Below are 14,005 nucleotides of genomic sequence, written 5' to 3'. Positions count from 1 at the left end.
GCGATATTGCAGTCAATGACCCTGTATTTGATTTCAACTATGGACATGGTCCCAAAATGGCTTGCTGGCACTGTTATAGCCAAAGGGAGTAGGGTGTTTCAGGTCAAACTCGCAACTGGACTAACTTGCAGAAAGCATTTGGACCAAACCGCGATTCACAGACAGCCAAGAACAACCTGAAGAGGACACCACCAAGTTCGACCCTCCGACACACACAAATGGCAACCGACATCACGGTTGACCATGAAGCTGAACTCATCATCTCCAGCAGCCCACAAGACCAGATGCGCAGCAGCTCAGCGAAAGCCCAACCAACTCACCTGCACCTGTGTTTGTACCGAGACGATCGACTAGGCAGCGAAAAGCCCCAGATCGTCTCACCCTGTAAATAAGTGTACTATTGACTTTGGGAGGGAGTGATGTTATGTATGCAACCCTACGTAACCAGAATTCTACCGCCACCAGAGGCCGTACCGGTTGGAGTCCCAAGGGACCCCAGCATCCCTTAGGAGCACTGTATATAAGCAGGCCTCCCATGCTGTACCAACACTCTGGAATTAGAATAAAGAGACTAAGGTAACACTTACTCACGTCTACAGTACTCAATCACATTAGTTTATTCTGGACATAACAAAGGGTGCTATATAAATGCAAGTTTTTGTTGTTCTAAGACCCTGTTTGCAATTTTCAGGTACAAGTCTTCATCCACTTCGTACTAGGTGGTGAGTGGCCCAATCGGCTAACCATAAAGGGATGGCTGGAGGCGCCTACAGAACAGGCCATTAAATTTATTCAAGGCGGAGAGGATTTTTGTGGGCTTCAGAGGAGCACGAATGCAGCTAGAGCTCTTTGTTAGTAGTAAATTCAAGAGCACTTCCGATGAACAATCCTCGCCCTGCTACACTAACAGTCATGTCCAACATCTCCCAAAGACCGACATTGATATGCATGTCAACTAATATTGCAGGGTCACCAGTTCCTACAGCTAAACTCTGCACACAATTTCTTCAATAAGATATATCATTTTACTGGCTTTCACAAATATCGTCAAACTAATTATCACCCAGATGTGGAACCACAGGACCTGTCTCAGGTGCTCTCTTATCTACTCTAGTGCTCCTCCTATAAGGTGCTCCCCTTGTGGCTTCAACACAGGAAGTGGAAGACTGTTGTGGCTCAGAAGCGAGCTCTTGAGATGCACGTGGCTGCCGGCCTTGAGGAAGCAGAGTCTGGGAGGGCGCGGCTGCAAACTGCAGCAACTCAGCAGCTGTGTGGCCAGTCTGGCACTGTTGGTTTTCGGACACCAGAGTGGCCATTAGTTGAGTGGGTGGCGACAGTTCAGAGATGCTGTCATCCTGAAGGAGAGCATCATGTTCCATTCCTATTGCATGACTGCCCCTGCTGCCGGTCCACAGTTCAGCATTCCTACTGATCCATGGGAGAACAGACTGTTGGACCTCTGTGATCCAAATCAAGTATCTAGTTATTCAGTCTCCCAGTCTGTCAAATGCAGAGGAGATCCCAGAGAGTTGCTACTACTAGTGCAACAAACTAGTGCAGAGTGTCCAGCTGCAGCATCCATTGAGGTGACCACATACTCCATAGTTGACTGCAGAGTAGCAGACTCTACAGAGCTAGGATCCAAGCTTGCCCTCTGGACTGCTGTTTTCTGGGTTGTCCTTTCCACTTGAAGCTGCTCCTGCTCACTTGCGCTCTGTGAATGGACCTGTGCAGACTCCTCTCATTCCCCATCTGTACCACCAGGATTGTTGATTCCAATGCTGGTGCTAGGAAAGGTAAGAGTGAGTGACAGTGCATGTTCAGGGGGGTCGTCACTCTCTGTGCGGCTACAGGTCCCAAGTCATCCAAAGATCCTAGATAAAAAGGGCAGATGAATAAAGGTTAGCATGCAATAGGAAGAATAAGCAAATGAGAGGCAGTGCATTGTAGCATCAGGTTGTCGCGTGAGAATAAGAAATAGAAGTAGGCCATATGGCCCCTTGAGCCTATCTTTGACCTCAACTCCACTTTCCCGCCCAATCCCCATATCCCATGATACCCCCAGAGTCCAAAAACCTATCCATCTCAGCCTTGAATATACTCAACAACTGAGCATCCACAGCTCTCTGGGGTAGAGAATTCCAAAGATTCACAACCCTGTGAGTGAAGAAATTCCTTCTCATTTCAGTCTTAAATGGCCAACCCCTTATCCTGAGACTATGTCCTCTAGTTCTAGACTCTCCAGCCAGAGGAAACAACCTCTCAGCATCTAGCCTGTCAAACTCCCTCAGAATCTTATGTTTTGATGAGATCACCTCACATTCTTCTAAACTCGAGAGTATAGACCCAATCTACTCAATCTCTCCTCATAGGACAACCCTCTCATCCCAGGGATTAATCGTTGCACCGCTTCTAAGGCATGGATGTCCTTCCTCAGATAAGGAGACCAAAACTGTGCACCGTATTCCAAGTATGGTCTCACCAAAGATCTGTACAATTGTAATAAAACTTCCTTACTCTTGTACTCCAACCCCTTGCAATAAAGGTCAACATACCATTTGCCTTCCTAATTGCTTGCTGTACCTGCATGCTAATATCTGTGTTTCCTGTACGAGGACACCTAACTCCCTCTGAACACCAACATTTAATTGTTTCTCAAGATTTAAAAAATATTCTGTTTTTCTATTCTTCTGACCAAAGTGAATAACCTCACATTTTCCCACATTATTACCCATCTGCCACTTTTAACCCCTCCGTTTCCAAATTCCTCTCCAGCCTCCTCGCGATATTTCTTACGGTGGTGGAAACTAGACTACACACACCACTCTAATTGCCGTCTTATTATGGTTTTATATAGATTCATCATTATAACTCGACTGTTATATCCTATGGGGCTGAAATTCAGCTCCCCAATAAGACCTGTTTGCGACAGCCATGCGGCAGAGTTGAGCGGCCGCCAAATTCTGGTCGAATGGCCGTTGCAAGCTAAATTCATCTCGGGGAGGGGGGGGGGGTGCTGGCGGTCTCCACTCCTGCCGACCAGCCATGTGTGCGTAATCACCGTGTGCACTGCCGGGAGCCCCCACCTCCTGCGAAATTTAGTGAGCAAAATCTTATTGCCGCCGAGCGGTGTCGTCGACAGCTTTTTCTGTCGGTGCACCTTGTATGCTCTCTCTTTGCCCTGGCTGTGCGGTGGCCATTAAAGGCAAGGGCCCAATGCTGCGGCCGGCATTTTTTTTTGCCGGCCGATTTCCATGTTGGCCAGACTATTGTGCCCCTGAGTTCGGCCGGGCCGCCAACAGGCAGCCTAGCACCCTCTTTTGGGTGCCAGACCCCCCCCCCTTTTAGGTGCCAGGCCGCTGGCCCAGCCAAAATCCTCCATGGTGGTTCAGTGTCCGATTGCGACTGATGGCCGATTCTCTCCCCTTTAACGGAGGCTAGATACATGGTGACGCAGATGCACAATGACGTCACCACCGCTCCGCTGTTGAGAGTGCGCGGCGGAGAATCTGTCCCGCCTCCATTTCCGCCCCTCACCAACACTTACCGCTGCACTTCTGCCCCCTTTATGACCGACTTCCTGGCCGATTAAAAAAAAAGACAAAGAGGTGAATTTCGCGAAAGAGGGGACCTCTTCCAAAACGGCAGTAAAAACTCTTTTTTTAAAAAAAAAGGGTAGGAGCACAAGCTTTCCGGCGAGATTAAATTTTGGCCCCTTTACCTCTAGCCATAAAACCCAGTATTCTAATAGCTTTCTTTACGGCTTTTTCCACCTGTGGTGCTGCTTTTACTGTCTTTTGAACCTTCTGCTCTTCCACATCACCCACTTCTCACATTTAAAGTATCATTCTTTTAAAAAAATTTTAAGCAAAATGTACCACCTCACAGTTACTGACATTGTATTTCATCTGAAACTTTTTTTGCCTATTCACCATTTTATCCAGATCCTTTTGCAGCTTCATTTAATCCCCAGAATTATCTACTATGACTCCTATTTTAGTATCATCTTCAAGTTTGGACACCACTCTCTCTTGCCCTGCATCCAAATCATTGATGTACACAATAAATAGCAGTGCCAGAACAAAGCCCTGTGGGGCACCATAGCCCACATCTAACCATTCGTAATAAATTGCCCTTAACCCTTACTCTCTGTTTCCTCCCTCCAACCCAGTTTTTAATACAATTTACTATTCTCCCCTCCAATTTCATGCCACATAATCTTCTTCAATAGTCTCCTGCATGGTTTTCATTCTTCAGTTACCCAGGAGGAAGTGGTGGCTGAGTGCAATACATAGTTGCACAGCACCCTCCATCATTCACTCCAGGGAACATATAACTTTAGGAATTTGAACAAATGCTGCAAAATAATTAAGTGTGTCAACATTTACTTCCACCAATTTTAGGTAGAAAGTAACAAAACAACATTCATCTCCATCAAAAATGTACTCTGATTAAACAATCCAGCCTACTTGTTGTAGAGTGAATCAGCACCAACACTGCTCATTGAGGTATACATTATTGATGAGCAGAGCCTTTTGTTCAATTCACTAGAGCATGGTAACTTCACATACAAAGGTAATTTTCCATTATCGTTGCTATCATCTTTTATGAAAGACAAATCTGTTTTAAATATTTAGTTGGCAACAATAACCATAAAGCTATATGAATATTGCAGAAAGAGGTCGATTAAAAACTCTGAAAAGGAGACATTTTTCTTTAGTACATGCAATTGTTGTCCTCGTGGTATGATCAAACTAGTTAATTCATTAATTGCCAAGTACAACTTATAAGACATAAAATAATAATGAATGGATGCAATGTACTATGGATTCATCCCAAATTGAGTTTATTGTCTAATGAAAAAGAGTAACAAAACAAATATATTATTCATCCAGAATGCAAACTTTCAAAATCATTCAAATTATATCAAATCTATTAAAATGTAGCAAATGACATTTTTTTAAATGAAAATAATGAACATACATAGATTACAGAGAAAGTGTGTTTGTGTGAATTAACTTAAAAAGCTCAGTTATAAAGGAAAAGATGGTGATGTACTTAGTGGCATCTCTGTCCTTCCTTGTTCTAGCTTTTACACCTTAATACTGCTGTTCAGATGAATTCAGAGAACAGTTTGAGCAGAATCCACTCTTCAACAAGATGAAGGATAGAGGCTTCAGTTCAGGTGCTTTATTTTGAATTAATTTAGCACGGTACAAGGTTCAAAACAAGCAACCAAAAGAAAGAAAGTGGCTCTGTGCAAGACATGCAATCATTTAAAGAACAAATACAATTTGATACAAATCAGTTATCACATGTTTAAAATATATTTGTGCAGGCAGCACAGTGGTGCATATAGAGTGGCCAGTGATTCCTCCTGCAGCAAGCTGGACCATCAAAGAGAAAGCACTCAACACAGTTTCCCCACTGCGGGAAAAGATCAACAGTGGACAATCATGAAGAAAATACCGATATGTATAAAGGGCAAATATGTACAAGTGCCTATCCCTGGAAAGTAGCAATAAGTTTAATATGATACTATTTGAGAATATAGGTTTTCTAGGATGTATTCGATTTCACTAATGTGTTTTCCCCATGAGTTTATTATTTCAGTGACTGCCACTCACAAAATATTAGAGGTCTGGAACCTGATCAGAAAGAGGAGGCACAACAAATGGAAGGGGATAAAAATAGAAGTTTCAAAATGGGTAAAATGAATGAAAAAAATCTCAAGTAGTATGAACAAATTTTCCCAGCAATAGAAAATGTTGTGCATTGTAAGGCATTGGCAAACACTTCCAAATGTTTAATTCATTTAGTCATCTGGGATTGGAGTATTACAGTTTCCATGGTAAATTTTCACTTTCCCATCACATTTGAAGTATTGATCAAAGACATCAGCGTAACCGTGATCCCGCCACCAGGTACATAGCTGTCTGTTGCTTGTACAATCCAGAATGTGAAAGAGTCCTGTATGCTCCATTCCAATCAATGTGAAGAAATCTTGGTCGCCTAGATGGCCCTTAAAATGATACTTTTCTGTAAGTTTCCGGACATTCCCTATGTTCAGAAGCTGATTGTAGAGTTCTGACTGACGCATTGCTTCCAAATTTAGCAGCATGACTCCGCTATTGAAGCCGGGAAGACCGTCTGGCAGAGGATCGCCAACTTTAGCTTTGGGGTTTTCTCTGCGGTACTGCCAAAAGGTGTGCCTTTTAAAAAAGAAACAAAACAAATTAGGCAAAGCATCAACACATCTCATGTTTGTGTGGCCACTAAGTATATAACAGCATTAAGAACAACCTTTTTTTACACCAATATGTCGAGGAATCAACTAGGGGGGAGGCCATCTTAGACTGGGTGTTGTGTAATGAGAGAGGATTAATTAGCAATCTCGTTGTGCGAGGCCCCTTGGGGAAGAGTGACCATAATATGGTGGAATTCTGTATTAGGATGGAGAATGAAACAGTTAATTCAGAGACCATGGTCCAGAACTTAAAGAAGGCTAACTTTGAAGGTATGAGGCGTGAATTGGCTAGGATAGATTGGCGAATGATACTGAAGGGGTTGACTGTGGATGGGCAATGGCAGACATTTAGAGACCGCATGGATGAACTACAACAATTGTACATTCCTGTCTGCCGTAAAAATAAAAAAGGGAAGGTGGCTCAACAGTGGCTATCAAGGGAAATCAGGGATAGCATTAAAGCCAAGAAAGTGGCATACAAATTGGCCAGAAATAGCAGCGAACCTGGGGACTGGGAGAAATTTAGAACTCAGCAGAGGAGGACAAAGGGTTTGATTAGGGCAGGGAAAATGGAGTACGAGAAGAAGCTTGCAGGGAACATTAAGACTGATTGCAAAAGTTTCTATAGATATGTAAAGAGAAAAAGGTTAGTAAAGACAAACGTAGGTCCCCTGCAGTCAGAATCAGGGGAAGTCATAACGGGGAACAAAGAAATGGCGGACCAATTGAACAAGTACTTTGGTTCGGTATTCACTGAGGAGGACACAAACAACCTTCCGGATATAAAAGGGGTCGGAGGGTCTAGTAAGGAGGAGGAACTGAGGGAAATCCTTATTAGTCGGGAAATTGTGTTGGGGAAATTGATGGGATTGAAGGCCGATAAATCCCCAGGGCCTGATGGACTGCATCCCAGAGTACGTAAGGAGGTGGCCTTGGAAATAGTGGATGCATTGACAGTCATTTTCCAACATTCCATTGACTCTGGATCAGTTCCTATCGAGTGGAGGGTAGCCAATGTAACCCCACTTTTTAAAAAAGGAGGGAGAGAGAAAACAGGGAATTACAGACCGGTCAGCCTGACATCGGTAGTGGGTAAAATGATGGAATCAATTATTAAGGATGTCATAGCAGTGCATTTGGAAAGAGGTGACATGATAGGTCCAAGTCAGCATGGATTTGTGAAAGGGAAATCATGCTTGACAAATCTTCTGGAATTTTTTGAGGATGTTTCCAGTAGAGTGGACAAGGGAGAACCAGTTGATGTGGTATATTTGGACTTTCAGAAGGCTTTCGACAAGGTCCCACACAAGAGATTAATGTGCAAAGTTAAAGCACATGGGATTGGGGGTAGTGTGCTGACGTGGATTGAGAACTGGTTGTCAGACAGGAAGCAAAGAGTAGGAGTAAATGGGGACTTTTCAGAATGGCAGGCAGTGACTAGTGGGGTACCGCAAGGTTCTGTGCTGGGGCCCCAGCTGTTTACACTGTACATTAATGATTTAGACGAGGGGATTAAATGTAGTATCTCCAAATTTGCGGATGACACTAAGTTGGGTGGCAGTGTGAGCTGCAAGGAGGATTCTATGAGGCTGCAGAGCGACTTGGATAGGTTAGGTGAGTGGGCAAATGCATGGCAGATGAAGTATAATGTGGATAAATGTAAGGTTATCCACTTTGGTGGTAAAAACAGAGAGACAGACTATTATCTGAATGGTGACAGATTAGGAAAAGGGGAGGTGCAAGGAGACCTGGGTGTCATGGTACATCAGTCATTGAAGGTTGGCATGCAGGTACAGCAGGCGGTTAAGAAAGCAAATGGCATGTTGGCCTTCATAGCGAGGGGATTTGAGTACAAGGGCAGGGAGGTGTTGCTACAATTGTACAGGGCCTTGGTGAGGCCACTCCTGGAGTATTGTGTACAGTTTTGGTCTCCTAACCTGAGGAAGGACATTCTTGCTATTGAGGGAGTGCAGCGAAGGTTCACCAGACTGATTCCCGGGATGGCGGGACTGACCTATCAAGAAAGACTGGATCAACTGGGCTTGTATTCACTGGAGTTCAGAAGAATGAGAGGGGACCTCATAGAAACGTTTAAAATTCTGACGGGGTTAGACAGGTTAGATGCAGGAAGAATGTTCCCAATGTTGGGGAAGTCCAGAACCAGGGGACACAGTCTAAGGATAAGGGGGAAGCCATTTAGGACCGAGATGAGGAGGAATTTCTTCACCCAGAGAGTGGTGAACCTGTGGAATTCTCTACCACAGAAAGTTGTTGAGGCCAATTCACTAAATATATTCAAAAAGGAGTTAGATGAAGTCCTTACTACTCGGGGAATCAAGGGGTATGGTGAGAAAGCAGGAATGGGGTACTGAAGTTGCATGTTCAGCCATGAACTTATTGAATGGCGGTGCAGGCTAGAAGGGCCGAATGGCCTACTCCTGCACCTATTTTCTATGTTTCTATGTTTCTATGTGATGTAAACATGGGCCCAGATTTTCCGGCAACGGTGAGACCGGTGACATACACCATAAATTGCGTCCTCTGGCCGCTGATTTCGGCGTTGATAACTTATTCCTTATTTTCTGCATTTCTAATTCGTTACAGCAAGCATTCCAGCAAATCTGAAGTGTTGTGGCCATTTTTCACCCGTGCTTTTATGAATAAAATTGCTGTAAACTATTTCACCGTTATGGGGGACAGGGACTGACTGCTAGAAATAACGACAGGACATCTTCATAGTCACAATTAATGATTGAGAAAAAACACCTTGGATTGAAGTTTGGGATTCAAATTCATTCCAGGCCTTTTCTAATGTTCAGTATAAGTGAAGTCAATTTTATTAGATTAACAGGTCCGTAAAACTGGCATTTCATACAGGTACAGAATATTTTTATTTAAATTTGACGGACGAGTTGAGGCCAGCGTCATCAAAGAGTTCTTCCACTGCTTGACTTTAGGGACTGATATTCTTTGTAACAGTATTTGCCGCACCCTCCAGCCAAGTTAATTTGTGCAAGTGTTTCTGCTGCTGTTTCAAAACATTATTCACAGTAACAATTAATGCTTAAAAAGGAACAAAGTTAAAAAAAATTAAAAGAAAAGAATCGTTACTAATGCAGTTTTATTGACTTGACAATGAAATGGTTTAAGAAATGGTTTCCTGATTATGCCTTTCAACAAGCCATAATCAGGAAACACATTAGAATGTCATTTAAATGCAATCAGAGAATGCAATTAATGTCCATAAATCACACCACTGCTACGTGTCCAGTGCCATCATTTTTCAGTCTAAGTGGCAGAAGCGGGAAAACTGGCTTAAATGCAGGAACATTCTGATCGCCATTGATTTTAAAAGAGGGGCGGAACTATGATAATTACCTTCTAACTGTTTTTGACGAGAATAATGGCGAAGCTGCGCACATGTCCCAGAAAAACATGGAGTGGCATAATTAATGGCGTAAGTCACTTACTCCATAATTTCCTGTCTATGATCTACAGGATGTACTTCAATAACTCATCAAGCTTACTTCAAGAGCGACTTCCCTCCCATGACCTCCACCAACAAGGTGGTCAAGATCAGCAATGTGGAGGGATCGTCACCACCTCTAAGTTACCCTTCAACTCACACACCATCCTTACTTGGACATTTAATGCCATTCCTTCATCATTGCTGGGTCAGTATCCTGGAAATCCCTTTCCAACACCATTATGGCAGCACCATCAGCACAAAGACTGAAGTGGTTCAAGACCCATCACCAGCTTTTCAGGGAAAGTAGGGATGCGAAATAAATAAATCACGCTGATCCCAAGAACAAATTAAAAAAATTAAAACATAATCGTTGACACCTGATTGACCATATGTCTTTATGTGGTATTAAGTAATGTAAATTATTTGAGTATAATAATAATGACAGAAACTTTAACAGACCATATTTAGTACTAGTCTATTTCTCATTGTGTTGCACTTAGACTGAGAATGAGGTCAAGGTCTATGGGCGGTGGGGCCAGGGAAATATGAGAAATATGTTTCTAGATGAAGGGTGCAAGCTGGCAGTGAGGCTTCGAGTAAGGATGTCTGCTAACTTAGCATGTGAAGTGTGGGCGTACATGCCAACCATCCATGTGTCCACTTTGCATTTGGTGGAGGGAGGGCCTTAAAACTCAATGCATAGTTGGATTTGTGTGCTCTGTGCAGATGCCCCATGAGCTACTGTTGCTCAACTTTCAATGCAAATAGTGCTGTTTCACACAGCTTCCATGCTCAGCGGGACAGGAGTTGTTGCAGCTCAGTGAAAAAGGAAAGAGGTCACGCAGAACCAAGCTGACCAATTGTAAAAGAGGTAAGTGATATAACTGTCAATTTTAACCCAAAGGAAGTATAATGATAAATAAGTGAATTCAGAAATCATGTCTGCTCATGCGTTGATAATCTGAGAGAACAACATGCATCAGTTTGTAGCTAAATGAAAACCTAGTAAACGATCATGTTTTAAGCTTCCTGCCTTTTATCAGCAGCAACTTTTGCAGTGAAATCGCATATAAATGCCACATAATGATATCTAATTGCAGTCAGGAGGCAGTAGGAGGTAAATAATAAGTTGTGAAGAAACTGAATTGCTTGAAATAACTGAATATAATTATATAGTGCAATCCTTGATGATTTTATTTCCAGGACCATTTGTTGTATTGTCTGCACATATTTTACAGTGAGAACATTTTTGCAAATCATGTTGAATTTATTTTGTTTAGAATAAACACACATGACGTAAGGTCCCTTGCTGGGTTGTAAACAACTTGAGAATCCTTTCAGCTGCAATTGTCATGGGAATTTATTTATTACATTTTTAATCTTCAAATCAGGCCATCTGATATACAACCACAAAATCGTTCTGCCAAATATACTTGTTTGAATTTATTACTGTGCATCTCTATCTTGCTTTCAGGGTCTGGTGGCAATGGTGTGGTTAGAATACATTGGACTGGAACAACAACTGCCTTTAATTATCATTTCAGTAACACTCATTAAAGCACATTTTTTTTTAAATGCATCATGAGTTTAATTTAGCATTTTTCTGATGTCTCAACTCAGTTCTGTTTTAATTCTATTTGATGTTTTTAAATTTGGTCACAGCACATACTCCATACTGTCAGCAAATTTGCCAGATTACAGAGTAGACTTCAAAATTCTGGAAAATGTGCCCCTCAAAATGTTCTCGGAGGAGGGTGGGGTTGGGAGGGGAAGGGCCAAGGGATTACCTCCAGACCACCGATGGAAAATAAGTCTAGTGCTTTCAGAAATTTCTAAGTCCACTACTTGTGCAAAACATGCTTTCCTGTTTTGGTCAGCTCTGTGCCTGACATGCAATTTCCCATCAGTATGTTTTAACAGTCTCCAATTCAAGTAACTGAGAAATCGAAGTTGAGAGACATTGTATGCAGATATACTAAAAGGTAGCATTCTCAGGACAATCAATTCCACTGTGATACACTGTGAATGTCTGTGAACATAGGAATAGGAGCAGGCCATTCAGCTCCTTGAACCTGTCCCGCCATTTAATGAAATCATGGCTGATCTGTATCCTAACTGCATTCATTCACCTTGGTTCCATATCCCTTACATAACCTTGGCTAGCAAGAATCTATCAATCTCAGATTTAAAATGATTAATTGAGCTTGCATTTCCTGCTTTTTGTGGGCGAGAGTTCCACACTTCCTGTTGCATGACGAAGCATTTCCTAACTTCTCTCTTGAATGACCGAGCTCCGATTTTAAGGTTTTGTTCCCTTGTTCTAGACCGTTCACCCCCCCTCCCCCAACCAGCAGAAAATGCTTCTCATTATCTACTCTCTATCAATTCTTTTCAAAATCCTAAAAACCGCAATCAAATTACCCCTTAATCTCTTAGATTCCAGGGAATACAAGCCTAATTTATTTAATCTCTCCTCAAAGTCTAACCCTTGGAGCACTGATAACATTCTGGTGAATCTGTGCTGCATTGCACTCCTTCCAAGGCCACTATATCCCTTCTAAGATGCGGTGCCCAAAACTGTACATAGTACTCCAGATGTCGTCCAACCAGAGGTTTGTATAGCTGTGGCAAAACTTCATCCCCTTTATGTGTGAGCCTTCTAGTTATAAAGGCTAACATTCCATTAGTCTTTTTGATTACTTTTTTGTATCTGACAACTACATTTTAGTGATCGGTGCACATAGACCCCTAAATCTTTTTGGACCTCCACTGTTCCTAGATTTTCTCCATTTAAAAAATACTCAGATCTATTCTTTTTTTGACTTACCTGTGTTGAAATCCATCTGCCACACTCACTTAATCTGTCAATGTCTCCTTGTAAATTTATGCTCCCGTCTACACTACTTACTGTGCCATCAATCTCTGTATCATCTGCAAACTTGGCTATATGGCGCTCTATTATCTAAATCGCTAACAAATATAGTGAATAGCTGAGGCCCTAGCACAAATCCTTGTGGGACACCACTAGTCACTTCCCTCCAATTGGAGTACATACCCATTATTCCTACTCTCTGTCTTCTACTGCCAAACCAATTTTCTAACCAGATCAATAATTTGCCTTCAATTCCATGAACTTTAATTTTAGCTAACAATCTCTTATGTGGAACCTTATCAAATGTCTCCTGGAAATCCATATAAACTGCATCCATAACCATTCCCCTGTCTACTACTTCAGTTACTTCCTCAAAAATTTCAATTAGGTTCGTTAGACATGACCTAACCTTTATAAATCCATGTTGGCTTTCTCTATTCCACTCAAAATTTCTCCAAGTGATTAGTCACGCTGTCCTTAATTATAGATTCCAATAACTTGCCCACAACTAATGCTAGACTGATAGGTCCATAATTTCCTATTTTTTCTCTCTCACTTTTCTTAGATAATGGAGTTACATTTGCAATTTTTCAATCTAAAGGGACAATTCCTGAATCGAGAGAGCTTTGTAAAATTATGGCTAAAGCATCTGCAATTTCCTTCCTTACTTCCTTTAAAACCCTGGAGTGGAAAGCATCAAGTCCTGGTGATTTGTCAGTCTTTCGTGCATTATTATTTTCTCTGACTGAAGCACTGACCATACTCAACCAGCTCCGTTGGGCGGACCACGTTGTCCGCATGTCCGACACAAGACTCCCAAAGCAAGCGCTCTACTCAGAACTCCGACACGGCAGGCGAGCCCCAGGTGGGCAGAGGAAACATTTCAAGGACACCCTCAAAGCCTCCTTAATAAAGTGCAACATCCCCACCGACACCTGGGAACCCCTGGCCAAAAACCGTTCTAAGTGGAGGAAGAGCTTTGGGAGGGCGCAGAGCACCTCGAATTTCGTCACTGAGAGCATGCAGAAAACAAGCGCAGGTAGCAGAAGGAGCGTGCGGCAAACCAGGCTCCCCACCCACCCTTTACTTCAACGACTGTCTGTCCCACCTGTGACAGAGACTGTAATTCCCATATTGAACAGTCACCTGAGAACTCACTTTTAGAGTGGAAGCAAGTCTTCTATAAATATATTCAAAAGGGAGTTAGATGAAGTCCTTACTACTCGGGGGATCAAGGGTTATGGCGAGAAAGCAGGAAGGGGGTACTGAAGTTTCATGTTCAGCCATGAACTCATTGAATGGCGGTGCAGGCTAGAAGGGCTGAATGGCCTGCTCCTGCACCTATTTTCTATGTTTCTATTTCGAGGGACTGCCTATGATGATGAAGATTTTTTTTTTTCTAATAGTGTTTTCTTGC

General features: G+C 42.5%; 1 protein-coding gene across 2 annotated transcripts in view; it reads right to left on the bottom strand.

Moving 5' to 3' along the window:
* Positions 1 to 4,839: 4,839 nt before the first annotated feature.
* xxylt1 (xyloside xylosyltransferase 1) overlaps positions 4,840 to 14,005 on the bottom strand; it is a 198,327-nt gene continuing 189,161 nt past the window's right edge. For both annotated transcript variants that reach the window (XM_070882289.1, XM_070882290.1), the window contains one exon: positions 4,840 to 6,212. In XM_070882289.1, coding sequence (XP_070738390.1) covers positions 5,816 to 6,212 — 397 coding nt within the window. In that variant the 3' untranslated portion in view covers positions 4,840 to 5,815. The remainder of the gene's footprint in view (positions 6,213 to 14,005) is intronic.

The sequence above is a fragment of the Pristiophorus japonicus genome, chromosome 6 (assembly GCF_044704955.1).
Source record: "Pristiophorus japonicus isolate sPriJap1 chromosome 6, sPriJap1.hap1, whole genome shotgun sequence".
Taxonomy (NCBI): Eukaryota; Metazoa; Chordata; class Chondrichthyes; family Pristiophoridae; genus Pristiophorus; species Pristiophorus japonicus.
The sequence above is the reverse complement of the archived record's forward strand: the minus strand, read 5'-3'. Positions and strand labels throughout refer to the sequence as shown.